The sequence below is a fragment of the Amblyraja radiata genome, chromosome 12 (assembly GCF_010909765.2).
Source record: "Amblyraja radiata isolate CabotCenter1 chromosome 12, sAmbRad1.1.pri, whole genome shotgun sequence".
Taxonomy (NCBI): domain Eukaryota; kingdom Metazoa; phylum Chordata; class Chondrichthyes; order Rajiformes; family Rajidae; genus Amblyraja; species Amblyraja radiata.
Genome location: NC_045967.1, coordinates 20,019,703 through 20,047,519, shown reverse-complemented (window position 1 = coordinate 20,047,519; position 27,817 = coordinate 20,019,703). Strand labels below are relative to the sequence as shown.

The window sequence follows — 27,817 nt, the reverse complement described above, 5'->3', positions numbered from 1 at the left end:
AGACAGCACCTCACCCATTAACATTTGTTTAAATGCACATGAAATGATATCTTTAGACACGGTTTCAACACCAGTGATGGGGACCCCAGCAGCCCCGTTCCATAGCTGACACTTGGCCCTGGTGGGTGGCTGGGATCCAATGACCCCAGCCTCACTGAGACAGACACTGGTCTGTCCCACGATGAAGCAAATTTTAGTTTACTTTAGTTTAGAGACACAACATGGAAACAGGCCCCTCAGCCCACCTGTGAGGTTCCTTTTAAATCTTTCCCCTCTCAGATTAAATCTATGCAAATTAGATTTAGAGTTTCCTACCGTGGGAAAAAAGATGAATTACTTACTCTATCTATGCCCCTCCTAATGTTACAAACCTCTCCAAGGACAATTCTTTGGGATGGCCAGAGGCTTTTTTATAACATGGCACTCAGGCTTATCGGAAAAGAAAGAGGATGTTGATGACATGGACATGCAGCTGTCAAAATAACCGAGGAAGGTAAATCAGGGTGTTCTGAAGAGATCAGTGTTGGGGGCCATTGGGTTTTTTAATCTATATTAATGACCTAGATTTAGTGTGTAAGCCACATTTTCTACATTAACAGCTGATTCAAAATCTGTCCGTATTGTGAACTGTGAAGAGGTTGGGAGGACATAAACAGGCTGATGCGTGGCAGATGATGTTTCAGGTGAAGTAAGTTGAAGTGATGTGATTTGGTAGGAAGAATGAGGAGAGGTGTCATAGAACAAAGGATCCTTTGCTAACAGGGGTGCAGGAGCAGAGAGCGCTGGGCGTATGGGTGGCAGAGCTTCCTAGAAAGTGGTTAATACAGCAAAGGCAGTTCTAGACTCTGGCAATAAACAAACACAACACAAGAGCAAGGATGTTACGCTCAACCTTGACAAAACACAAGTCTAGTTTCAATTTGCATATTGTGTTAATTTATGTTTGTCTCCTTAAGGGAAGGAGGTGAGGTTATTGGAGAGGTTCCAGAAGAGATTTGACAGAATGGTTCCAGAGATGAAGGACTACAGTTACAAGGCGAAAGTGGAGAGGCTGGGACTGTATATCTAAATGAGGAGTACAAAGATGGAAGTAAAACGATGAGAGGTCAGGACTGTGGGAGGCTGTCACCTTTGGTGGTGGGATCAGACTCAATGTGACAGGTATAAAATCAAGTGAAACAGGATTATTAGTCTCATGATAAAAAACATTTTTTTGCATCAAAATTTGTAAAACTACAGAGAGGGGTAAATGGATAGACCATAGAACTTTACAACAGAAACAGACCCATCGACCCACAATGTCGCTGCCAAGTATGATGCTAGGTCAAACTAATCTACTCTGCCTGTACTTGATCCACATCCCTCAATTCCTGTATATCTATGTGCCTATTTAAAATACTCAAACAACGCTACATATCTGCCTCCACTAATACCTTGCAGTGTGTTACAGGTACTCACCATCCTCTGCATAAACAATATGTCCTGCGCATCTGCTTTAAACGTTGCCCCTCTCACCTTAGGGCAGTGCCCTCTAGTCTTTGACATTTCCAGCCTTTGAGAAAGGTTCTGACTGTCTACCCTATCTATGCCACTCATAATTAATAAACCTTTACCAGGTCTCCCCTCATCCTCCGACACTCCAGAAGAAGCGAGTTACTCTGGTGGAGACATAGATACAAGGCCGCCTGTGTTCACATGCAGAAAGGTTTTCACAATATCCAGACTTAGTGCAGTGAGAACTCAATGCTATCCTTGCAGCAAAGATGCCAGGCAGAGATCCTCTCTAGAGTCCAATCACATCCCTTCCAAATGTACTTGCTGCACAACCCATCATCCTGGCGTGAGATGGCACAATCTCCACTTGCTTGTTAAGTACAGCTCAAATAATGATCAGGAAATTTGACACAATGCAGGATAAAGCAATCCCGTACAGCTCCCCATAATTCAATCCCTTCATCCCCAAGCATAGTTTGGTAGTAACATGCAACTGGCAAATGCACTGCAATAGACCCACTAAGCTCTACAATAGCCCTTGAGATTTTCCTCACCTACTACGACTAGGGCATGAAAATGCCACCATCCCAGGTTCTGCTCCAAAGCACGCAACATTCTGACTTTGAAATATATCTCAATTTTCCATTATTGCAAAGTGCCAGCACCTTTGCCGCACACGTGCAGCCGTCAAAATAGCACAGTAAGTGTGGGTGCAATGTGTCAGCGAGGTTGTTCACTATCACCTTCCCATGGATAACATAGGAGGCATGAAAAGTTGGCCTTGCAGTAATCACCCTCTATGAATCGAGAAGATGTACAACAGCTGGACATGGTCCTCAGAACATTCACAGCTGATGGGCAAATGGGTGAAAGCTCTCTGTTTCTTGGTTCTGCTGGTATTACTGCAGCCCACTGCCCTAGGCCAAGAGTTGTACTGTCTGAGTCAAGAGAGAAATCCACTCAGCCGTTTATCTTCAAATTGCTCTTGACGAACTGAGTACCTGAATTCCATCATCAAAGACCCACACCACCCTGGCCACGCTCTCATGGCACTGACCACAGACCTACACCACCCAGGTCATGCTCTCATCTTGCTGCTACCATCGGGAAGAAGGTACAGGAGTCTCCGAACCATGACCTCCAGGTTCAAGAACAGTTTCATCCCAGCAACCAACAGGCTTGTGAACACTGCACACCATTAACCTCAGCAACTATGATCTTCTGTGGACCGTGTCTTTGGTTGCACTATGGACGTCTGTTTATCCATTCATATTATGGGTATTAATGTATTGAATTTTTATTGATCATTTAATTTACTTGCGTGTATTCCATTTACAGATCTGATAAGCTGCAACAAGTAAGTATGCCGTTGTTCTGTGTCAGTACATATGACAATTAACCACCCTTGACTTGATAACCTGCCTCCTTCTCATCCCTTCTTAAATCTCCACACCCTTGTCACCCAGTAATATCCACTCCATATTTGATGTCTGCCGTCTCATCTCATTCACATATCTAATCCTGGATGTGAGTCCTAGTATCTGATGTCAGAATGAACACAAGAACAGGGTGCCAGCTCGCTCTGCCTTACCTCTCCAGCGATGCAGCTGCCTGAACTCCAATTACCCATTTAATTTAAAAATCATCTGCTACCTTTCCCTTGAAAAATGTACTTGTGCTTTCAATCAATTTTGCAACAGCTGATTACCATTTATACTGGTTATCAGCAGCTCCCATAAGCCCATGGTAAGTAAGGAGGTCTGTTGCCACAGAAATGCTCTGCTCAGGCTCTCAGTCACATTGCCACAACTATTCTAAGGGAGCCTCAATGTCGTCTGATTCCTGCTTTTAATTTTGCCTCCCAGATTACTTAGAATTGTCAGACACATGGCATTGGGTGTCTGGCTATTTCTGTGTCCACTGGGCAGTGGGATTTAGGGAGTACCAGACCACCTGTTTAATTTAGAGATACAGCATAGAAACAGGTCCTTCGGCTCACCGAGTCCACGCAGACCATTGATCGCCCATTCACACCAGTTCTATGTTATTCCAGTTTCTCATCCACTCCGTACACACTAAGGTCAATTTACAGAGGATAATAAAACATCAAACCCGCACATCTTTGGGATGTGGGATGAAACCGGAGCACCCCGAGTAAAGCCACACAGTCACAGGGAGAACATGTAAACTCCACACAGACAGCATCCGAAGTCAGGATCAAACCCGTGTCACTGGCGCTGTAAGGCAGCAACTCTACAGCTGTGCCACCTAATGTGCTCTGTACTCTGTTTGGAAATTGCTTAATCAGCATCCTCCGTTGCATGTCTCATCATGCTCCATGGGCAAATACTGGCCACTGGGTGGGCTTGTGGAGCACCAGAGGCACACACCATGGGGGCAAGTGGAGGAACAAACACACATGAAGCTGTGGGCCTGGGTACATGTTTCAACCTAAATTCCTGTGTTTGTCTCTTTGGACTCAACTTACTCTCCACTTCCCCTGCAGACATCAAGTTGTACTCAGGAAATGACTTGTGAAGCACAGCAGGAATGTTATAGAAGATGCATTTGACATTCCACAGAAGAAAGCAAGTCAACTTTTTCAAGAAAAGGAATCATTAGTTTTTATGGTGGAGTGGTGGCCAGCATTTATTACCTATCCTTTATTGCCCTTCAGATGCTGCCTTCTTGAACCTTGTTGGTAGAAGTACTTTTCCAGTGATCTGGGGAGGGATTTGGACCCACATTTTCCAAAGATGTTTGACATTTCTGAAAATGTTCATTTCACTTAAAGTGAATTGCTGAATTGGTTTAATGACTTAAATGTTAATAGACAAATCAATTCTGGTCTCAATCATGATGAACAACTTGAAAACAAATCAATGTTGTAATAAATCCTACTAATTTATGTTTAAACCTAGTGCAGAGATTGTGGATATGAATCACTTAAATAGACTTGCAGTGGGGTGCGGGGGAGTTTTCAGAGCTGGTGTACCAGCAGAGGGGCTTTATAATGTAGAGACAATGAACTGCAGGTGCTGGTTTACATAGAAAGACACAAAGTGCTGGAGTAACTCAGCAGGTCATGCAGCATCTCTGGGGGACATGGATAGGTGGTGTTTCAGTTTGAGACCCTTTTACAGACAATATTCCACATAGGGGAAACTGAATTCAAGAACCCCAAGATAAGATAAAGTCATAATCATACAGTGTGGAAACAGGCCCTTCGGCCCAAGTTGCCTTGGCCGACCAACTTGCCCCTTCTACACTAGTCTCTTTGCCTGTGTCTGGCCCATATCCCTCTGTACCTGTCCAAATGTCTCTTAAATGTTAAGATAGTACCTGCCTCAACCTCCTCCTCTGGAAACTTGTGCCACCACTCTTTGTGTAGAAACGTTACCCTGCATGTCTCTATTAAATCTTTCTCCTCCTCACCTCTGTTGACCATCAAATAATCCATTCCAGAATAGTGTAGAAATAGTGTAGAAGTCCAGAGAGCAGTGTGAATGTGGGTCTTGGGACAACAGGATGACTATGAGCCTTATCAGGGTGGTACCTAAACAGGATAGGTGTCCATGGGAGATGAAGTGTACGACAAGGTTTACACAAAGAGTACTGGGAGAAGGATGGAGGATATTCACCTGGACCAGACACTGGGCCAAATGTATGTTCAAAGGGAGGAGAACAATCTACACAGAAGTGAATGTCCAATGTGAAATGAGGAGACTCCTGACTCACTCCAAGCTAGAAAAATATGCTATATGACTAAATACTGGAGGGAAGTATTATTCAAGTCTGATAAAGCCATACATATAACCCTGAAGTAAAAAACAAAAGCAGGATGAGATCAAAAGGCCACACAAAGTGCTGGAGTTACTCAGTGGGTCATGCAGCCAAAGAAGGGTCCTGTTGAAAGGTCACCTATCCATGTTCTTCAGAGATGTTGCCTGACCTGCTGAGTTACTCCTTGTGTCCACAGGATGTAATCATTTGGTCTCTTTCGTCTGTTTCACCATTCAATAAGATCGCGCCTGATCATTTAATTCAGTGCCACCTTCCTGCATGAACTCCATATTCCTTAATTCCTTAAATGCTCAAGAACCTACTGACCCCTGCCTTTAATGTACTCCATGGCTGAAGCTTCACTTCCCTCTTGGGGAGAGAATCCCAATCATTCACTACCCTCTGGGTGAAGATATTTCTTCCATCTCTGTTGTGGATGGCTTGCACCTTGTTTTGAGTTTATGTCTTCTGGTTTTGGACACCAGGAATCTGCACCTCCCCATTTCAAGTCTTGTAAGAATTGTGCACATTTCAGTACATTCACCTTTCTTTCACCTAAACTCAAGGGATATCCAGACCTAATCTTTTTCAGCTCAGCTGATAAGACAATCCCATTGTTTGAGGATTGAGGCAGGAAAGGTTGAAAATACTCAACATGTCAGGCAACGGTTTTGAAGAGAGAGAAAATTAACATTTCAGGTTGATGAGATTTTGTGAGAACTGATGAAGAGTCACTGTTCTGAAATATTAACCCTGTTTCTCTCTCCACAAGTGCTGCCTGACCTTATGAATATTTTCAGCAATTTCTATTTACATTTGAGACTTGAGAGAAATATAAAATGACGCAGCTAGTGAAGCTGCTACCTTACAGCACCAGACACCGAGGTTCAATCCTGACCACGGTGCTGTCTGCATGTGTTTGCTCTGGGGCTTCGAATTCCTCCCACATCCAGATGACGTGTGGGTTTGCAGGTTAATTGGTCTCTGTAAATTGTCCCTATTGTGTAGGGTGTTGATGAGAAAGAAGGATAACATAGCAATAGTATGAACAGATGATTGATGATTGGTATGGACTTGATGGGCCGAAGGGCCAGTTTCCATGCTGTATCTGCGAACTAACCTGAACTAAACTATTTCCGCAGTCTACAGTATTTTACTTTTTAACAGTGCTTTTTTGTGGACAAAAAGGTGACGTGGGCATATCAATTAAAAAGCAGGCCACATTTATCAACAACACAGTACAGGCGCCTGGAAACTGTGACATCCAGGTTCAGGAGCAGCTCTTCCCTACAACCATCGGCTATTGAATGCTACAACTCCAAATAGGCACCGAACCACATAGACTTGGGGACATTATCTATGACTTTCTACAACTGTTTATTTATTGGTTGTATTTTTTAATATCTATTGACTTTTTCTTGTTGTTTATGATGGGTTTTACAGAGTACTATGTTTACATATCTGTTGTGCTGCTGCAAGTAAGAATTTCATAGATCCGTATCGGGACATATGACAATAAAACTCTTGATTCTTGACTTTTACACTGGCAGGTTCCAACACCGGGCTCGCTGGCCACATGACACTGGGAGTATGTGCTTTCCCCCAGCTAGGTGGGCAGCCTGGGCTAGGATTGGACCTTTGTGCTGGTGAGCAACGAGCTGACTGACCCTGGCAACTGGTGATGTCCCATCCTCTGGGTCAGAGCGTGGGGGCAGAGAGTGGAACAGGAGCCTCGCAGATTACGTGGCAGTATTTCAACAATGTCTGCTCTAGCAGGTTGCATTCTCAATGCTCCACTATTCCTGACCCTGCTCTTTGTGTCTCGCTAAAACACATTCCTCTTCATTTATTTGTGAAAAGAATATTAAAGGTCCATCTTAAACAGTCATAGAGTCATACAGTGTGGAACCAGGCTTTTCAGCCCAACTTGTTCACACCGACCAACATGTCCCATCTACACTAGTCCCACCTGTCTATGCTTGGCCCTTATGCCTCTAAACTTGCCCTATCCATATACTTGTCTAAATGTTTCTTAAAACATGGTTTTAAAAGATGGTACCTGCCTCAACTACCTCGTCTGGCACCTCGTTCCATACACCCACCACCTTTTGTGTGAAAAAGTTACCCCTCGAGTTTCTATTAAATCTTTCCCCCATCACCTTAAACCCATGTCCTCTGTGTTTGAATCTGGATCCTAAACCTGGATTTGTTATTTGTCTTTTTTCAGCAAAAATAAAGATTTAGAAAAAATGGGATAGAACTAGTGTATGGGTGATCGTTTGTCAATGCGGGCTCACAGCTGGGCCGAAGAGCCTGTTTCCATGCTCTATCTTTAACCTAAACTAAACTAAACTGGCTAATGGGCCAAGCTTATATGGGCATCTTGATTGGCATGAATGAGTTGGGCTGAAAGATTTGTTTTCAAGCTGCATTACTCTTTGACTGTGACTGAACAGAAATATACAAACAATAAAACACCAGTGTTTATTTCACACCCTCAGGATGCTTCAAGTAGCCCTGCTGCCACTTTGGGACAGTACAGTGATACATCCCTGAAGCTATGAGTTGGTGGCCTTGCCCGTGCACCACTGCACCTGACAGCTTCAGGGTCTCAGGTTCGATACCGACTTCAAGTGCTATCTGTGTGGAGTTTGCACTTTCTCACTGTGACATATAGGTTTCCTCTTGGTGCTCCAGTTTCCTCCCACATCCCAAAGGCGTACGGGTTTGTAGGTTAATTGCCCCTAGTATAAGTAGGTAGGGAATTAATGCGCGTGTATGGATGAATGGGTCACAAGGTAACAAGTGGGAGTGCAGTGGATTGGATTGGCCTGAGAACCAGCATAGACTCAATGGGCTGAATGGCCTCCTTCTATGCATGTAATGAGGTAGTAATTTGGAGCACACAAGGGGTTTCCACAATGAACAGCGTGATGTGGCAGGTAGTTTGTTTCGATGACTTTGATGAGCGATGCTTCCTGTGGGAAGCTCTGAGACAGCTGAGCTCTCCAAGCCTCTCCCTGTCTGACTGTGCACCAAGCAAATGCTCAACATGCCAGCCCAGGCTGTGTGTTAAAGAGAGATTAACACCCACAACCTTCTGACTCAGAGGTCAAAGTGCAACCCACTAAACCACAACTGATGACAGTCAATAAGAACTTTGCAGTTTTAGACTTTAGAGACACAGCGTGGAAACAGGCCGTTCTGCCCACTAAATCTGCGTCGACTAGCAATCACCCGATAGACCAGCACTATCCTACACACAAGGGACAATTTATAATTTTGCTGAAGCCCATTAACCCACGCGGTCACAGGGAGACCATGCAGACAACACCCTTTGTCAGGATCAAACCCAGGACTCTGGCGCTGTAAGGAAGCAGCTCAACCCTGCACCACTGTGCCACCCTTCGGAGGCACAGGGAGTGTGGGGTTGGCCACCGCACTGGTCTCCAGCTGAGAATGGTCTGGCCTTGATCAGAGACCTGGAATCCATTAGTCTCCAACCCTTCCCTCCTTGGCCGCATCGCCAAGCTCAGCTGGCCGAGGAGTAAACAGTTAAAGACAGCAGAAGTAGATTAAATGGAATTGGGTGAATAAGTCAGATGAAAGCTGGGGTTGGAAATGTGAAGCCAGTGTGTATATTTGATTAGTTGCATTGGAATAGATAGAAATTAAAAATAAATCTGGGCAAAATCCAATCAGTGCAAGCTAATTAAATATTAAGTAGCATCAGCCAGGGGTTGATTGAAGATCGAAAATGAATGATTTTAATGTTGAATTATGGTTAGACTGGGCCAGTAGTGAACAGCATGAACAGCTGATACACATTGTCTTCCAGAGGACATTTCTCTGGCACACTTAAATCATAGTGAAGATTGTATAAGCATATGGCTAGTGGAAGAGCGGAGTGCGGGGGGGGCGGGGGGTTGGAGGAGAATGGTGACTCTGCTGGGGATATGCTGGGACAGAACAGGCTAGGGCAGCCGCATATCTGTTCCAGGACAACAAAACATCTGGCTAAGAAAAACACAAAATGTCTACAGGATCTCTTGGTTGCCAATCTTTCTTCAGACTAATTGTAGGGCATTGGGCCTGATATATACACCGGCTCTGCCTGCTATCTGAGGTGTACCTTATGGGGAACCATGCCCTTGCTACTCCTCAGCCTCTGCCCTGTATCTATAGACAATATGCATCACCTGTTCATGCTGTTCACTCCTATCTCTTCCAAAAAGCCTGCAGCCCACGGCCTGTGAAAATGCAGAGATACAGACTAGATGGAAGCCAACTGCTGCTACTGGCTAACTCCATGGCAACACAGGCTTTCTGCTCAGTTCCTTCAACCAATAGTAAGGGGACCTATTATGGGAAGCATCTTAGACTGAAGGCAAACATTCATCAGTACATTTGAAACAATCTGTGCACTTAAATTCTCACTGCAACTCACACCACTTATAAGCACCTAAGGCTGAGGTGAAAAGTGGAATATTTATGACAATTTCTCAGAACCCGTGAGTTCCTGTCAAGGCTGGGACAATGCCTTGCCCTTGAGCGGCTGGTGAAGAGCTATGCTCTCGGTACCCTGCGGTCCTTCTGGGGAATGTGCTCCCATGGTGCCGTTAGGGAGCAGGTTCCGGGATTTAGACCCAGTGACAATGGGGGACAGTGATGTATTCCCAGGGCAGCACGATGAGTAACATGTGGGGAACCAGTAGGTGGTGGTGTCCCCTGTACTTGCTGCCCTTGTGACTGCTGGTGGGAGAGGTGGCAAGTTGGAAGGTGCCTCAGACTAGGCTGGACAAATAACATAGTGCATCTTGTGGACAGTACGCATGTGGGTCACAGAGTAGTAGATCTGTACAGCACTGGTCCTATAAGTCTGCATTTGACCCATATCCCCCTGAACCCACCCTAGCCATACATTTTCCAAATGTCTTTTAAAAACTGTAATTCTATCCACTTCTAAAGGTCCTCTGGCAGCTCATTCCAGATGCGGACTACCTTCTGAATGAACAAGTTGCCCCTGAACTCTCCTCTCTCACCTTAAGCCTATGCCCTCTGGTCTTGGAATCCACTACCCTGGGAAAGATTGAAGGGTAAGATTTTTTGGAGGGAGGCAGATGAATTGCCAATCAAGCAGAGTTTTTTTCCTGCAAATAGACACAAAATGTGAGAGTAAGTCAATGGGTCAGGCAGCATCTCTGGAGAAAAGGAATAGGTGACGTTGGAACCCTTCTTCAGGGTATAAACCAGCATCTGCCGTTCCTTCCTACACTACACATGCATTTTCCTGGATATTATCGAGCTTCTTGAGAGGTTTTGGTGCTGCTCACATCCAGGTTAGTGGGGGGCTTTCCATCACACTCCTGAATTGTGGCCATCAGTGGAGGGACCGGGTGGTTCTGGGGCATCAGGATGCAAGTCGCTTGCTGTGACCCTTTGTAGTTGTCACGGTGTGTATGTTTAGTTTAGTTTAGCTTACTGTCACGTGTGCCAAGGTACAGCAAAAAGCATTTTTGTTGCATATATTCCAGTCTGCGGAAAGATTGTATGTGATTACAGTCAAGCCATCCAAAGTGTACAGATACAGGATAAAAGGAATAATATTTAGTGCAAGATAAGGTCCAGTAAAATCCGATTAAAGATAGTCCAAGGGTCATGCTTAATGGGAGAGGGAGAGTCTTTATATGTTTAAGAAGGAACTGCAGATGCTGGAAAATAGAAGGTACACAAAAATGCTGGAGAAACTCAGCGGGTGCAGCAGCATCTATGGAGTGAAGGAAATAGGCAACGTTTCAGGCCGAAACCCTTCTTCAGACTTTATATATCTGGTTCAGTTGGGTTTCTGGTTGTGGTTGATTCCCAGGAATTGATAGTGGAACCAATGATGGGAGTGTCCTTGAATGTGAAGGGTAGGTGGTTCTATTGTTGGAGACTGCCATTGTGGACTCATTTCACACTTCACCAGAAGAAAGATTTAATATTCTACCAATTCCAGCCTTATCACCGGCTATAAATTCCTGCTCCATTTACTGAAGAAAGTGCTTTTATCTGTAATGAAGTGGGACTGAGGTCTCACAGGAAAATTCTTCCAGTGAAACAGAAAACTAACCAGAGATAGAAAATTCAGGAGACTATTAAAACCTAATTCTGTGACTCCACGCTGAATAGAAACATTTCTGAAATCTGCAAACAAACAACTAGAAAATCAATTACAGCTGGCCACAAAATGTTCTCCAATTTTTCAAATGAGAGGAAGGATCAACAGCAACAGATCGATTGGCAATGGAGTGGATAAGGACCAGTATTAGGTCTCTCTTTCTCCTGATGAGAACTGACTGCAGCTTTGAAGTTATCCAAGTTGATTAAGAAATATGTCAGTGATAACCAAGGACAATGTCCAGGGCTTCACGTTGATAACTGTTTTTGCCAAGGTTTGCATTTTCACAGCCTGCGATCTCTCAGGGAACTGTAATGACTATTTGTTCTCATCCACACTGGTGCCTATTGTATCTTCACTCCATCGCACCATCTCAATAGGTTCTTAACTCTGCATCACAGCGATCTGCATAAATCCTATTAATGCTTTCCCAGTGTGAGGGGAATGAAGAGGGATCTGGCGTTGGGGGGGGGGGGCGAGAACAAACAGGGACCATTGGGGACTAAATGGACTACTATGTCGGCACCCTCTATGTGGCGACTCTTTGCATACTTATATATGCAAAACAAAGAAACACGTGACATGTCACACATGGTAATAAAGTATAATTTATGCATTCGCTTCTATTTCCATTCCTTTTATTCCTAAGATTTGCCAATGGTTTCAGATGAAAACTCACAATAACATAACTCCTATCTGCCCTTCTTTCCAGCTGACCACATTAGATCGTATGCTGCATTGTTATTATAGAGGATTAAATCCTACCAAATCAAAAGTGAGGTGCAGAGTGAACCTGATGTGAAAGGGTTCAGAGAAGATTTACGAGGATGTTGCCAAGACTCGAGTTCCTGAGCTCTAGGGAGAGGTTTGGTAGGCTAGGACTTTATTCCTTGGATCACAAGAAACCTGGGGGTGATCTTACAGAGGTGTATAAAATCATGAGGGGTATAGATAGGATGAACGCACAGATTCTAGTAAGCTAAACTAAACATACACTGTGTAAATGAATCTGTGCATTCACCCTATCTATTCCCCTGGGTGCAATGATATGATTTTGCTTCTGAGTCAGTGGATCACAGGTTCTGGTCTGCCCCAGAATTCAAGGTATTCTCCAGCTGATAACCTGGTGCGGCACAGAGGGAAGTTACAGCGAGTGATCATCAGCCTTCCAGGTGAAGGGAAAAGCCCTGAACTGAAGATGGCACAGAGGCGCAGCGGTAGAGCTGCTGCCTTAATGCGCCAGAGACCCGGGATCAATCCTGACAACGGGTATTGTCTGTACGGAGTTTGTCTGTTCTCCCCGTGACCGCGTTGGATTTCTCTGAGATCTTCAGTTTCCTCCCACACCCCAAAGATGTACAGGTTTGTAGGCTAATTCGCTTGGTATAAATGTAAAAATTGTCCCTAGTGTGTGTAGGATGGCGTTAATGTGCGGGGATCGCTTGTTGGTGCGTACTTGGTGGGCCGAAGTGCCTGTTTCCCCGCTGTATCTCTAAACTAAACTCAACTAACTGTAGAGGGTTATACTGTAGAAATGTTCACTTAATAGCTAGCCTGTGTGATGCCCATTGATCATTGTGGGATACTGATGGTTGGATTTATTGTGCAACAGTGTTTCCATTGATGTGATAGTTTGAATATAGTTTATTATCATGTGTACCGAGGTACAGTGAACAACAGTTTGTTGCATGTTATCCAGCCAGTGGAAAGACTATACATGATTACAATCGAAACGTCCACAATGTACAGATACATGATAAATGGGAATAACTTGAATAATGTTTAGTGCATGATAAAGTCCAGCAAGGTCCGATCAAAGATAGTCCAAGGGTCTCCAATGAGGTAGATAGTAGCTTAGGATTGCTCTCTAGTTGTTGGTAGGATGGTTCGGCTGCCTGATAACAGCTGGGAAGAAACTGTCCTTGAACCTGGCGTCCCTGAAAAGGGGCGAGACAGCCTTGTCAAAGTGACCTTCATGCAACTGCAAAGAACCTGCGCCTTTAAAAGGCTGTCACTTGGTCGGTGCTCCGTAACGGCCCCTTAGCACATGAACAGGCCCTTCGGCCCACATTGTCTGTGCCCAACATGATGCCAAGATAATCTCACCTCATTTCTTTAATCCATTCCTTTTTCTTTTTTAAAGCAATCACTTCCATAGAACAAAGTACTATAAATTCAAACATATTTTAAATAATACCTTCAGTATAAATATTCCCCAATTATCAACATTAATTGTTTGTCTGTAACAAATCCATCAATCCAGATAGCAATGGAACATCACGCCACCAAAATCTGTGACTTCCAAATCATCAATTAAATCATAAATCATACAGTTTGCATTGCAGGTTTATCCACGGCACAATGTATAATTTATGATTGTGCTACAAAGCCTGGATGTTGCACTACACATAAATTGGACATACATTACAATTAATGAATCTTGAGCATCACGAACGACCATGTCACTGTAAAGAGCAGAAGAACTGGATGTCTCTGTGGGGGCAGATGTCACTCTCCAAACGGACTAATTAGTCTCCAGTTTCCAATCACACGCATTGCACCAACTGTTGCTAGCATACGTAATCTTATAACTTAGATTCTCAGGCCATTCCCCCTTCCGAGAGATAAACATAGCTGCATCTACTCAATGATGGAGCAACACTGCGTCTCGCTCCTGATGTCACTCCCATCCATCCTGAACATTAATCACCTCATCTTATTCTTGTCCTCTGCCCTATAACAGACCTTCCTCTTGATTCACCCCTGCCCATTTCTCCATCCTCCCTCTGCAAACCTGCAGTGCAAACTGTAAACTTTAGACTTTAGAGACACCTTTGGCCCACCGTGTCCACACCATCCAGCTATCACCACTTCATTCTAGATCTACCCTACACGCTCAGGACAATTTACAGAAGCCAATTAACCTACAAACCTGTTTAAGAAGGAACTGCAGATGCTGCAAAATCAAAGGTACCAAAAAACACTGGAGAAACTCAGCGGGTGCAGCAGCATCTATGGAGCGAAGGAAACATTGGGCCGAAACATTGCCTATATCCTTCGCTCCATAGATGCTGCTGCACCCGCTGAGTTTCTCCAGCATTTTTGTGAACCTGCAAACCTGTATGTCTTTGGAATGTGGGAGGAAACCGGAGCACCCGGAGAAAACGCACGCAGTCACAGGGAGAACGTACAAACTCCATACATACAGCATCTGTATTCAGGTTCGAATCCGGGTCTCTGGCGCTGTAATGCAACAACTCTACTGCTGTGCCACCCTATCTGTAACTTTTCTCACTTCTGAAGGTCAGTAACCAGCCTGCAACGAGCTGCCAGAGGAAGCTACACAAGCAGGTACAATTATGACTTTTAAAGGACATTTGGACAGCTATTGGGTAGGAAGGATTTAGAGGGATATGGACCAAGAGTAGATAATGAGTCTAATATGCCAACTTGGTCAGCATGGACAAGAGATCTCAGAGACATCCCATCAACATCATTCACTCACTTATTTCCCTGCATCCTATTCTTTCTCACATGCCCGTTAACACAGCATTATTCTCCCACCACTGCGAGGAACCATTTACAGAGCTAATCATCCTTCTGGGAGTTCTCAAGAGACTACAACAGAGGACTTTTATAGGTAATACAGAAAATAATAAACTAGTCTGATGCTTTAGCAAGGAACTGCAGATGCTTGAATTTGAGCAAGACACATATGCTGATGGAACTCAGGTTGGGCAGCATCTGTGGAGGGAAATGAACAGATGAAGTTTTGGGTCGGGACCCTTCTTCAGACTGTTGCCGGAGTGGGTGGGGATAGAAACATAGAAACATAGAAAATAGGTGCAGGAGTAGACCATTCGGCCCTTCGAGCCTGCACCGCCATTCAATATGATCATGGCTGATCATCCAACTCAGTATCCTGTACCTGCCTTCTCTCCATACCCCCTGATCCCTTTAGCCACAAGGGCCACATCTAACTCCCTCTTAAATATAGCCAATGAACTGGCCTCAACTACCTTCTGTGGCAGAGAATTCCAGAGATTCACCACTCTCTGTGTGAAAAATGTGTTCCTCATCTCGGTCCTAAAAGATTTCCCCCTTATCCTTAAACTGTGACCCCTTGTTCTGGACTTCCCCAACTTCGGGAACAATCTTCCTGCATCTAGCCTGTCCAACCCCTTAAGAATTTTGTAAGTTTCTATAAGATCTATAGGATAGGAAGATGTGACTGGTGGTGGGATTGTGTTGAATGTAGTGGATATGTTGGAGAATAATATGATGTGTGGAGTGCCAAGAAGGGTCCCAACATGAAATGCTGTCTGTCCATTCCCTCCATGGATGCTGCCTAATACATTGAGTTCCTCCAGCACTTTGTTTTTGTTTAAGGCTAATGCAGTGTTAATCTCTGGATCTTATCAGTATGACCAGGGTACAAGAGTAATGTCATGAAGTCCTGGTGAGACTGCATCTGAAACATTGTGGGCAATTCTGATCACCACAATTTAGGGAAGATGGAGAGGTTTTAGGGGAAGTATGGTGTGTATTTATCAAAACGGTAAAAAAGAAAATGCTGGAAACACACACCAGGTCAGCTGCATTTATGGCAAGAATAATAGAATCAACATTTCAGATCGAAGACCCTTTGTCAGTCTTTTGTATTATCTTTAACTAGAATGGTACTTAGATTCCAGAAATTCATTTCAGTTAAGAAATAATATTAGGAATTTAGACAGTTAGAAGATGTGTATCAGGGTGTAAAGGCGATCTGATGTAATGGATGTACGAGCTGGGACAAGGAGGTTGAGTTGATAAACTAGAGAGAGGTCATTCAGGAAACACTTCTACACAAATGGGGATGGCAGAAATTTGGAATTTTCTGCCACAAGTCGCTACAGTTGCATCAATTGTTAAATTTACTTTATTTATAGTGGCAGCATTTTAATAGATATACAGAAAGGTGGGTATATGTAGTTAGGTCACAGGTTCACTATGAAAATAAATATTGGGGAAGGCCAAATGGGGCCGAATGGTTTGCCCATAATATTTGCAATGCAGAACCTTAGAACCATGTGTACAAGTTATTGCCAGGACATGATGGCCTGAGTTATAGTGGGAAGTTGAGCAAGCTATGACGTTATTCCTTGGAGCACAAGAGGCTGGGGGGTGATGTTATGGAAGTGTATAAAATCATGAGCGGTATAGATAGGGTAAATGCACAGAGTCCTTTATCCAGGGTAGGGGAATCCAGAACCATAGGTTTAAGGTGAGAGGTGAAAGGTTTAATAGGAATCTGAGGGGCAATGTTTCACACATAGGGTGGTGAGTATATGGAATGCGCTGTCAGAGGAGGTAGTTGAGGCAGATACAAGAATAACATTTAAAAGACATTTGAATCTGCACATGGATAGAAAAGGTTGAGAAGGATTCAGATTCGGATTCAGATTCAGATTCAATCTTTATTGTCATTGTGCAGTGTACAGTACAGAGACAACGAAATGCAGTTAGCATCTCACCCAGAAAAGCGAACATAGAATAATGGAACAGTAAAATATATATATGCACATATAGTAGCAGTAGTGCAATTTTTCTGGGGGAAGGAGTGTCCCGGGGGGGTGGGTGACTGGCAATCACCAAGGTGCAGAGTTTAGTTGTGTAACAGCCACAGGGAAGAAACTGTTCCTGAACCTGCTGGTCCGGCAACGGAGAGACTTGTAACGCCTCCCGGATGGGAGGGTAAACGGTCTGTGGCTGGGGTGAGAACAGTCCTTGACGATGTTGCGTGCCCTTCGCAGACTTCGCTTGTTCTGGGCAGACTCAATGGAAGGGAGTGAGGAACCGGTGATGGGCTAAACGCAGGCAGGTAGGACAGGTGTAGATGGGACATCTTGGTCCGCATGGCCAGGTTGGTCCATGCTGTATGACTCTATGATCAAGAGATTGGAGCCACCCACTGCGGCAATGTTTCTTTGTGGAAAGCGACCCTCACCTTTCCTCAAAGCCTTGGAAATGATTTGCCTTCGGCTGCCGTGCCAATCGCTTTCGAAAGCCCTGATTGATTTTGCTTCCAGCGAGGGAGGATGGACGGGAGGGAGGAGGGAGGGAAAGGTGGCAGATTAGGGGGCAGGCGATGAGCTTCACATCAGGAAAGGACGGGGCAGGGATAGTCATTCATCTTGCTGCTCTGAACTGCTGCTGAGGAAGGGGGAACACATTCTGCACAGATGAGTTGCAATTGCTCTGCTGGCTATGTGTGAGTGTGTGTGAGTGTGTGTGGGCGGGCGACTGCATTTTATCTAATTAAACTGTGGGAAAATCAAGGATCAGGAATCCTCATCTCTGAAGCATATATCACCATGGCAATCTTATTTATACCCTTATAAGAGGCTTGCTTACATTGAGCATTTAAAGATTGTCATTACCTTTGTTGAATGCAGTGGAATAAATGTAATATGGTCAGGAAAATATCAAAATAATAATACACCATCAACCATTTTGATGTGTTCTCCTAGAAAGCTAAAATCCCCCATTAACGGGTCCTTTTCACAATGGCAGGCAGTGACTAGTGGGGTACCGCAAGGCTCAGTGCTGGGACCCCAGCTATTTACAATATATATTAATGATCTGGATGAGGGAATTGAAGGCAATATCTCCAAGTTTGCGGATGACACTAAGCTGGGGGGCAGTGTTAGCTGTGAGGAGGATGCTAGGAGACTGCAAGATGACTTGGATAGGCTGGGTGAGTGGGCAAATGTTTGGCAGATGCAGTATAATGTGGATAAATGTGAGGTTATCCATTTTGGTGGCAAAAGCAGGAAAGCAGACTATTATCTAAATGGTGGCCGACTAGGAAAAGGGGAGATGCAGCGAGACCTGGGTGTCATGGTACACCAGTCATTGAAAGTAGGCATGCAGGTGCAGCAGGCAGTGAAGAAAGCGAATGGTATGTTAGCTTTCATAGCAAAAGGATTTGAGTATAGGAGCAGGGAGGTTCTACTGCAGTTGTACAGGGTCTTGGTGAGACCACACCTGGAGTATTGCGTACAGTTTTGGTCTCCAAATCTGAGGAAGGACATTATTGCCCTAGAGGGAGTACAGAGAAGGTTCACCAGACAGATTCCTGGGATGTCAGGACTGTCTTATGAAGAAAGACTGGATAGACTTGGTTTATACTCTCTAGAATTTAGGAGATTGAGAGGGGATCTTATAGAAACTTATAAAATTCTTAAGGGGTTGGACAGGCTAGATGCAGGAAGATTGCTCCCGATGTTGGGGAAGTCCAGGACAAGGGGTCACAGCTTAAGGATAAGGGGGAAATCCTTTAAAACCGAGATGAGAAGAACTTTTTTCACACAGAGAGTGGTGAATCTCTGGAACTCTCTGCCACAGAGGGTAGTCGAGGCCAGTTCATTGACTATATTTAAGAGTGAGTTAGATGTGGCCCTTGTGGCTAAGGGGATCAGAGGGTATGGAGAGAAGGCAGGTACGGGATACTGAGTTGGATGATCAGCCATGATCATATTGAATGGCGGTGCAGGCTTGAAGGGCCGAATGGCCTACTCCTGCACCTAATTTCTATGTTTCTATGTTTCTATATAAAAGACCAATTTCACCTTTTTGAGGAAGGTACTAACCCATTTACTTAAAAACCTTCGTTAAAATGGAGATATCAATTAGATGGGATCACATGAAATGTTAATATGATATAAAGCTGCTCTCTCCATCCCTCCCATTTCGATCATAAACCATTCACTCTAATCATTCACTAGTCCAGATCAACATATTTCAATAGCGCAGAGAATTTAGTTTTGTTCTTCGGGAACAAAATTTGATTTTAGAAATGAATATCTAAGGTTTAGCCTCTGGTTTTATATTTATTTATGCATTCTTGGAAGAAAGTGTCATATCTTGTTTAGTAAGAACAATCCTCTCAGCGAGAGATCAGAGGATTAACCATCCTTGTAAATGTGCCCAGATACGTCTGTGGAACTCTTACAATTACTCAGCCTTGAGAGGCCAGGTGTACTGACATAAAGAATGATGCCACTGATGTGCCAAGGACAATTTCATCTACCAATTCCGTGAGTTTAATCAAGTTATTTTATTATTCAGAGATTTGGAATGAAGGTGAGAAATTTTCTTCCAAATAAAATGTGACATTTTTTTTAAACGGATATTGGTCTAGCAACAACAGGCGGATATGTTGTTGGAGGGAACTCAGGATCTAGCAGCATTTGCATAGGCATGGACTGATTAGGGATAGTCAATGTGGCGCTATGTATGAGAAATTGCAACTTACAAATCTGATAGGATTTTCTGAAGTTGTCACCAAGTAGATTGATGAGGGAAAAGCAGTGGATGGTGTCTACGTGGGGCTTTAGCAAGGCCATTGACAAGGTCTTGAATGATATGCTTGTCTGGAAGGTTTGAGCGTGTGGAAATCAAGGCGAGTTAACTAAATGGATTCAAAATTGAAGACAGATACAAAATGATAGAGTAATTCAGCGGGTTGGGCAGTATTTCTGGAGAAAAGGAATAGGTAACGTTTCAGGCCGAGATCTTTCGGTCTGATGAAGGGTCTCAACCCGAAACATCACCTATTCCCTTTCTCCAGAGATGCTGTCTGATCCACTGAGTTACTCCAGCATTTTGTGTCTATCTTCGGTGTAAACTAGCAGCTGCAGTTCCTTCATGCACATGGATTCAAAATTAGCTTGGAGAAAAGAGTGAAAGGGTAGTTGTGGAGGGATTGCTTCTCCGATTGGAGGCCTGTGACGAGTGATGTGCCGCAGTGGTTGGCGCTGGGTCCACTGTTGTTTGTTATCTATATTAACCATTTGGATGACAATATAGTTAATACTGCTAGTAAATACCCATTACATTGGTGGTATAAAGGACATTGAGGAAGGATAGTCCCCACCAGACTGGCCGAGAAGCTAATGGAATTGGGGCTCAACACCTCCCTGTGTGTCTGGGTCCTGGACTTTCTCACCGCCAGGCCCCAGGTAGTCAAGACGGGAGGGAATACATCGAAGTCCCTCACCCTGAGCACAGGATCGCCCCAGGGTTGCGTCCTCAGCCACCTATTGTAATCCCTGTACACACATGACTGTGTGGCTAGGTTCAGCTCCAACTCAATAATTAAGTTTGCTGATGACACTGTGGTGGTGGGCCTGATCTCAGACAACGACGAGAAGGCCTACCGGGAGGAGGTGGCTGGTCTAGCACTCTGGTGCCAGGATAACAGCCTCCTCTTGAACATCAAAAAAAACAAAGGAGCTGATCATAGACTTTAGGAGGGCACATCATCCGAGGACGTACACTCCATTGAGGATAAATGGGGATCCTGTGGATAGGGTGAACTGTTTTAAATATCTGGGAGTCCACATCTCCGAGGATATGACATGGGCATCACACGCCTCAGCACTCGTGAGTAAGGCAAGGCAGCGCCTTTACCACCTCAGGCAATTGAGGAAATTCAGAGTGTCTCCGAGGATCCTCCAGTGCTTCTATGCAGCGGCGGTGGAAAGCATCTTGTCCAGGAACATTACCATCTGGTTTGGGAATTGCTCTGCCAAGGACAAGAAGGCTCTGCAGAGAGTAGTGCGTTCGGCCGAATGCACTATGGGAACTTCACTTGCCCCCCTGCAGGAACTATACATCAGGAGGTGCAACTCCAGAGCCAACAATATCATGAGAGACCCCTTCCACCCCTGCAACGGACTGTTCCAGCTGCTACGGTCAGGCAAACACCTCCGTTGCCATGCGGTGAGAACGGAGAGGTTGAGAAGGAGTTTCTTCCCAGAGGCCATTCGGACTGTAAACGCCTATCTCACCAGGGACTAACTCTACTGAACGTTTTTCCTTACATTATTTATTATGTAAAATAATATGTGTGTTATGATTGTGTTTATAGTTTGTTTGGTTGTTTGGCATTGCCACTTTCATTTCTCTGCACATCTCGTATGTGTATGTGACAAATAAACTTGACTTGACTTGACTTGATATCCAAGTATGCATAGGATCTTAATCAGTTGGAAAGGTGGTCCCCTAATACTGAAATGATTATATTTGGAGTAATGGGAGACTGGAACAAATTAAACATATGCCAAAATTCATTTTGTAATTATGGGTTAATAATAGCAAAAAAACTCATACTTAAATTTTGGAAAAATACAACTATACCAACGCTCAAAATGTGGATTATAAATATATTGGACACAGCACACCTTGATGAAATGCGACTCCTCCTAATAGATAAACAAGACCAATTCTTAACGAGTTGGTCTCCATTTATTGACTTATTGGATTCATGTGGTGCAACAGTATCGTAAAAATCAATTGTTTCAAGTCTGGGTGAAAGATGATCAACAATATAAAAACTCATCTCCTATCGCCTATTTGCTAATCTCTCTCCTGCTCTTTCTTCTTTCTTATTTCTCTTTCTTTTTTTATACACACTACACGTTTCTCTACTCTCTATTATCTCTTTCTTTCTCATTTCTCTCTTTAAAAAAATAATAAATGAAGTTGTACAGAGAATGTATCATGTTAACTTATATTTGGCACCTGAAAAAAAGGTGCCACTGTATTGTACTTACTTCTAATAAATGTTGGGTTTTTTTAATTAAAAAAAAGGAAAGGTGGTCCAAGGAATTTCCAAATGAAACTTAACTTGGCCAAGTATGTTGTTGCACTTTGGTATGTCAAACCATGGCAGGACTTACACAGTAAATGGTTGAGCCCTGGAGAGTGTTGTAGAACAGAGGGATCTGGGAGAACAGTGGCGACTCGGGTGGATAGGATGGTGATGAAGGCTTATGGCATGCTTGCCTTCCTGGTTGACTACAAACATTGGGACACCATAATGCAGCTCCACAAGTCATTGGTGAGACCACACTTGGAGTACTGTGTGCAGTTCTGCTCACCCAGCCATAGAAAGGACATTATTTGGAGAGGATGCAGAAGAGACCCCCCAGCATGTTACCTGGGCTTGTGGGCTTGAGTTATAGAGAGAGGATGGATAGGCTGATTTTTCTTTGGAGTGAAGGGGGCTGAGGGGGTAATCTTATTGAGGTGTACAAGATCATGAGGGGCACGGATAAAGTGAAGGTTCACAGTCTTTTCCCTGTGGGAGAGGAATCTAAAACTAGAGAGCACAGGTTGTAGGTGAAAGGAGAGAGATTTAAGAGGGATCTCTGGGGCAACTTTTACACTCAGAGGTTAGTCCGTATCTGGAACTAGCTGCCAGAGGATGCTATAGAAGTATTTTTTAATTATAATTATTTAAAAACAATTGGACACGTGTATGGATAAGAAAGGTATCGAGGGAGATGGGCCAAACGCAGGCAAATTGAACCAACCCAGTATATTATCCTGGTTGGCATGGAGAAGATGGGCTGAAGAGGCTGTTTCTGTGCTATGCAACTCTATGGCACTAACAGAAATATTGCAGCAACTATAAAACATTAAATAACTAACTGGATGTGTCTGTGTAAAGGTATTATCTGAAAACATACTGTAGAACGTAGAACAGTACAGAATGGGAACATTCCTTTCTTAGGTCAGCATCGGAATATATGGGGATATTCCTATATATATATAATCATATGCATTCGGATATATATTGATGTGTTGGCTCTTGCATCATGACAATAGACAATAGACAATAGGTGCAGGAGTAGCACCGCCATTCACTGTGACCATGGCTGATCATCCACATTAGTACCCCATTCCTGCCTTCTCACCATATCCCCTGACTCTGCTATCTTTAAGAGCTCTATCTAACTCTCTCTTGAAAGCATCCAGAGAATTGGCCTCCACTGCCTTCTGAGGCAGAGAATTGCACAGATTCACAACTCTCTGGGTGAAAAGGTTTTTCCTCCTCTCCGTTCTAAATGGCCTACTCCTTATTCTTAAACTTTGGCCCCTGGTTCTGGACTCCCCCAACATTGGGAACATGTTTCCTGCCTCTAGCATGTCCAATCCCTTAATAATCTTATATGTTTCAATAAGATACCCTTTCATCCTTCTAAATTCCAGTGTATACAAGCCCAGCCGCTCCATTCCATCATCATATGAGAGTCCCGCCATCCCGGGTATTAACCTCCTGAATCTATGCCGCACTCCCTCAATAGCAAGAATGTCCTTCCTCAAATTTGGAGACCAAAACTGCACACAATACTCCAGGTGTGGACTCACTAGGGCCCTGTACAACTGGAGAAGGACCATTTTGCTCCTATACTCAACTCCTCATGTTATGAAGGCCAACATGCTTCTTCACGGTCTGATGTACCTGCATACTTACTTTCAGTGAATGATGAATAAGAACCCCCCAGATTTCTTTGTACATCCCCTATTCCCGACTTGACACCATTCAGATAATCTGCCTTTTTGCCACCAAAGTGGATAACCTCACATTTATCCACATTAAAATGCATCTGCCATGCATCCGCCCACTCACCCAACCTGTCCAAGTCACCTTGCATCCTCATAGCATCCTCCTCACAGTTCACACTGCCATCCAGCTTTGTGTCATCTGCAAATTTGCTAATGTCACATTGAACCCCTTCATCTAAATCATTGATGTATATTGTAAATAGCTGCGGTCCCAGCACCAAGCCTTGCGGTACCCCACTAGTCATTGCCTTCCATTCTGAAAGGGACCCATGAATCCTTACTCTTTGTTTCCTGTCTGCAAACCAATGGTCTATCCATGTCAGCATCCTATGTGGGACCTTATCAAATGCTTCCTGAAAGTCATAACTCATGTCTGTATCTATTTGTCTGCACATGGACTCTTTCCAATTAAAACCTGCCTGTTGATATGTCTGTCTATATCCTCTTAAATATTGATGCTAATATAGTAAAAGAAATTGGTGTTAATTCGGTGAAATTTACAAGAAATGCTTAATATTCACATTTGTAACCCTGAGGCTGAACAAGATTGCAATTGGTTTGCTATCCTTAATTGTTATAAAAAATTCAAATTGTGCAGGTATTATATTTTTTAACATATGGTCCCAATCATTACAATGTTCCATTTTTGTGAAAATACTTCTATTGTGAATGGCATTTTAATGTGCTGTTTTCATTTCTGTGTATGTGTTTCTATTCATCTGTGCTTAAATCCAAACATAACTTATTTGTGTTTCCAAGACATATCGCTGGATAATCTTCTACTTGGCCATATAGCTATCTCTGGTTATTATTTTAGCCGAACTAGGTCATTGAATAAAACCGATAACTGTTCAGCCATGAGTATCAACATCCACACACAATCGTTCGGGTAATTCCAAAGTATTTGTGCTTTGTTATGAGCCCTTAAGTCTGAAGCTTAAGGAGAGTAAAGGGCATTGTCAAATGTATCAAGTGTTCAGCTAAAGGGGTTTAGTTTTCACCAGCAAAAGGAGCATTAACAAGAGGTCAAGGAACTAGAGATGCTGGAATCTTGATAAAACACAAAGTGCTGGAGTAACTCATCCAGCATATCTGGAGTGAACGTATAGGCAAAGTTTATGGGTCAGGATCCTTCTTTGGATTCCATTGAAATGTTGGAGAATTATATATTGGATTTGGGGCGAAAGGTTCCGATCAGGGGAACTCTATCCCTGTTCTGTCTGGGAGGTGGGGGAGGGGAGCGAAAACAGAACTTTGGGACAAAACGGAGTTACTCCAGCATTTTGTGTCTATCTTCGGTGTAAACTAGCATCTGCAGTTCCTTCTTGTACATGGATTCAAAATTAGCTTGGAGAAAAGAGTGAAAGGGTAGTTGTGGAGGGATTGTTTCTCCGATTGGAGGCCTGTGATGGCCTGTGCCGCAGTGGTCGGCGCTGGGTCCACTAATAAATGGTTGAGCCCTGGAGAGTGTTGTAGAATGGAGGGATCTGGGAGAACAGGTGCATAGTTCCCTAACAGTGGCAACTCAGGTGGACAGGATGGTGATAAAGGCGCAATATGGAGGCGTTGAAATTGTGTATAATTTGGGTAAAAATCGATGATGAGAACAATTGAAATGAATCTGGTTTTTCCAATAGCATTCAGTTGTGTTCCCTCTTTTCTGAGACGAAAGTTTAGATCCAGCAACTAAATATCAAGCCTTTAAATAAAAAAATAATTACTTTTGCTACCATGATCTATCTGGTTTTATCCATCTGACCAAGTTGTCACTGAAGTTACTGCACGGAAAGAAAAATATATGGCACTGTGCACCCATACCAGGTCTCTGAAGGAGTTTCCTAATTGGTACCGTTCCTCTGATTTTTCGGCAATCCCCGTAATCTAACTTCCTTTCAAATTTTGCATAAGAATACTACATTTGCTTTCTGAGATTACTTGGCCAAAGCTAGGCTTTGACCAATCAGCTGATGATCTAAGTTGCAAGAGGACCCCAATCGTTCAAACCCCAGACGAGCCCTTCTTTACATGCGTAGGAACGGTTTAGATAAACCAAACCAGATAAAGAGGACCAGCCTTCAATGGGACACCCTGGTCGGCATTGATGAGTTGGACCAAAGGGCCTATTTCCATGTTGTATCATTTTAAAAGAAGTAGGTAACACCGGGTTCCAGACCTGAAACTTTAACTGCTTCTCTCTCCACAGATGCTGCCTGACTGAGTGATTCCAGCGTTTTGTGATTGTATTATTGGTAAAACACGTCACAAGAATGGTGTTCTAACCATTTGTATCAAAAAGCTTTTTAGCTACCAAGGAAGATTTCTTATGAACTTAGTAAGGGAACATGAACTAGAGCAAAGTAAAAGTGGTGGAACATTCAGACAATAATGATCATAATATAATATTCTTTAGCCTAATAAGTGAAAAGGCCATTAGTGTGATCAATTACAGGATAGGTCTACAGAAAAGTAAATATTTAAGGTTAAATTAAATTAAATGATATCACTGCTTGAGCCCTGCTTGAGAGGTGGATAAGACTCGCAACTCAATGATCCTGGACACAATCTTCAGATACACAAGAGGAGGTGGCCTTGTAACATTAATCAGAGTCCATTACGACAACGAGGAGAGAGGAAGCCCTTTTGCTGAAGGTAAATGAATGCAATTTGGAAACAAAAGGGGAGAAGAACGATCGCACAGCTGGGGATATATCATAGGCATCCAAATAATCTATGAGGACCATAAGACCATAAGAAAATAAGACATAGGAGCATAATTAGATGTTTCAGCCCATCGAGTCTACTCTGCTATTCTATCATGCTGGATCTATTTCTCCCTCTCAACGTCATTCTCTTGCCTGTTCCCCGTAACCCTTGATGCCATTACTAATCAAGCATTCTGCTTTAAAAATACCCAATGATAGCCTCCACTGCCATATTTTCCAATGAATCCCACAGATTCACCACCCTCTGGCTAAAGAATTTCCTCCCCAACTTCATTCTGAAAGTACATCCTTTTATTCTGAGGCTATGCCCTCTGATGCTAGACTCTCCCATTATAGTAAAGGATGGGGTACACAGGCACATCATAGGGACAGGCAACATTAGAAATACTTTTCATTCTTTGAGATGAAACAACAGAAATGGGTGGAGTGCAGACACTCCGGGCCACACAAAGCTTGTGACACTTACTGTAACTACTGCCTTCCTCCTTCGTTCCATCGATGACGCCGTCGGGTTGCAGCTGCAAGTGGTAGCCTTGTCGGTTGTACAATTTTGTTATGATGCCTTTGAGCTGAGGCTCTGAAATGGAAAGTGAAATCTCCATTAGACGGGTGCAGGCACGGGGAGTAAAACACAGTTCACTGCAGCACACATTCAGAGTCATAGTCATATAGTGATATTGTGTGGAAACAGGCCCTTCGGCCCAACTTGCCAACACCGGCCAATCTGTCCCAGCTATACCAGTCCCACCTACCTGCGCTTGGTCCATATCCCTCCAAACCTGTCCTATCCATGCACCTGTCTAACTGTTTCTTAAACGTTGGGATAGTCCCTGCCACAACTACCTCATCTGGCAGCTTGATCCATACACCCACCACCCTTTGTGTGAGAAAGTTATCCCTCAGATTTCTATTGTATCTTTTCCCCTTAACCTTGAACCTATCTCTTCTACAAGATACAAGATACATTTATTTGTCACATGTACCAATTGGTACGGTGAAATGTGTGGTCGCCATACAACCATACGAATAATAAAGAGCACAGAACACGATAGTCTTTTTGACACAGACATCCCCACACTGCGGGATCAAAGTTTCCCACTGTGAGGGAAGGCTCCAAAATTCAGTCATCCTCCTCTGTTGTCCTCCCATGGTCGGGGGGCTCCCGAACCCCCGCTGTTGCCACTACGGGCATCCCGATGTTCAGGCCCGCGCGCCGGGGTGATGGAAGTCCGACGTCGGGACTGGAAGACATCCTCAG

At 43.8% G+C, this 27,817-nt stretch overlaps 1 protein-coding gene across 8 annotated transcripts in view; it reads right to left on the bottom strand.

The window, feature by feature from the left end:
- fgf13 (fibroblast growth factor 13) overlaps window positions 1-27,817 on the bottom strand; it is a 312,099-nt gene that overhangs the window by 55,514 nt on the left and 228,768 nt on the right. For all 8 annotated transcript variants that reach the window (XM_033030312.1, XM_033030310.1, XM_033030313.1 and 5 more), the window contains one exon: window positions 27,026-27,136. In XM_033030312.1, coding sequence (XP_032886203.1) covers window positions 27,026-27,136 — 111 coding nt within the window. The remainder of the gene's footprint in view (window positions 1-27,025; window positions 27,137-27,817) is intronic.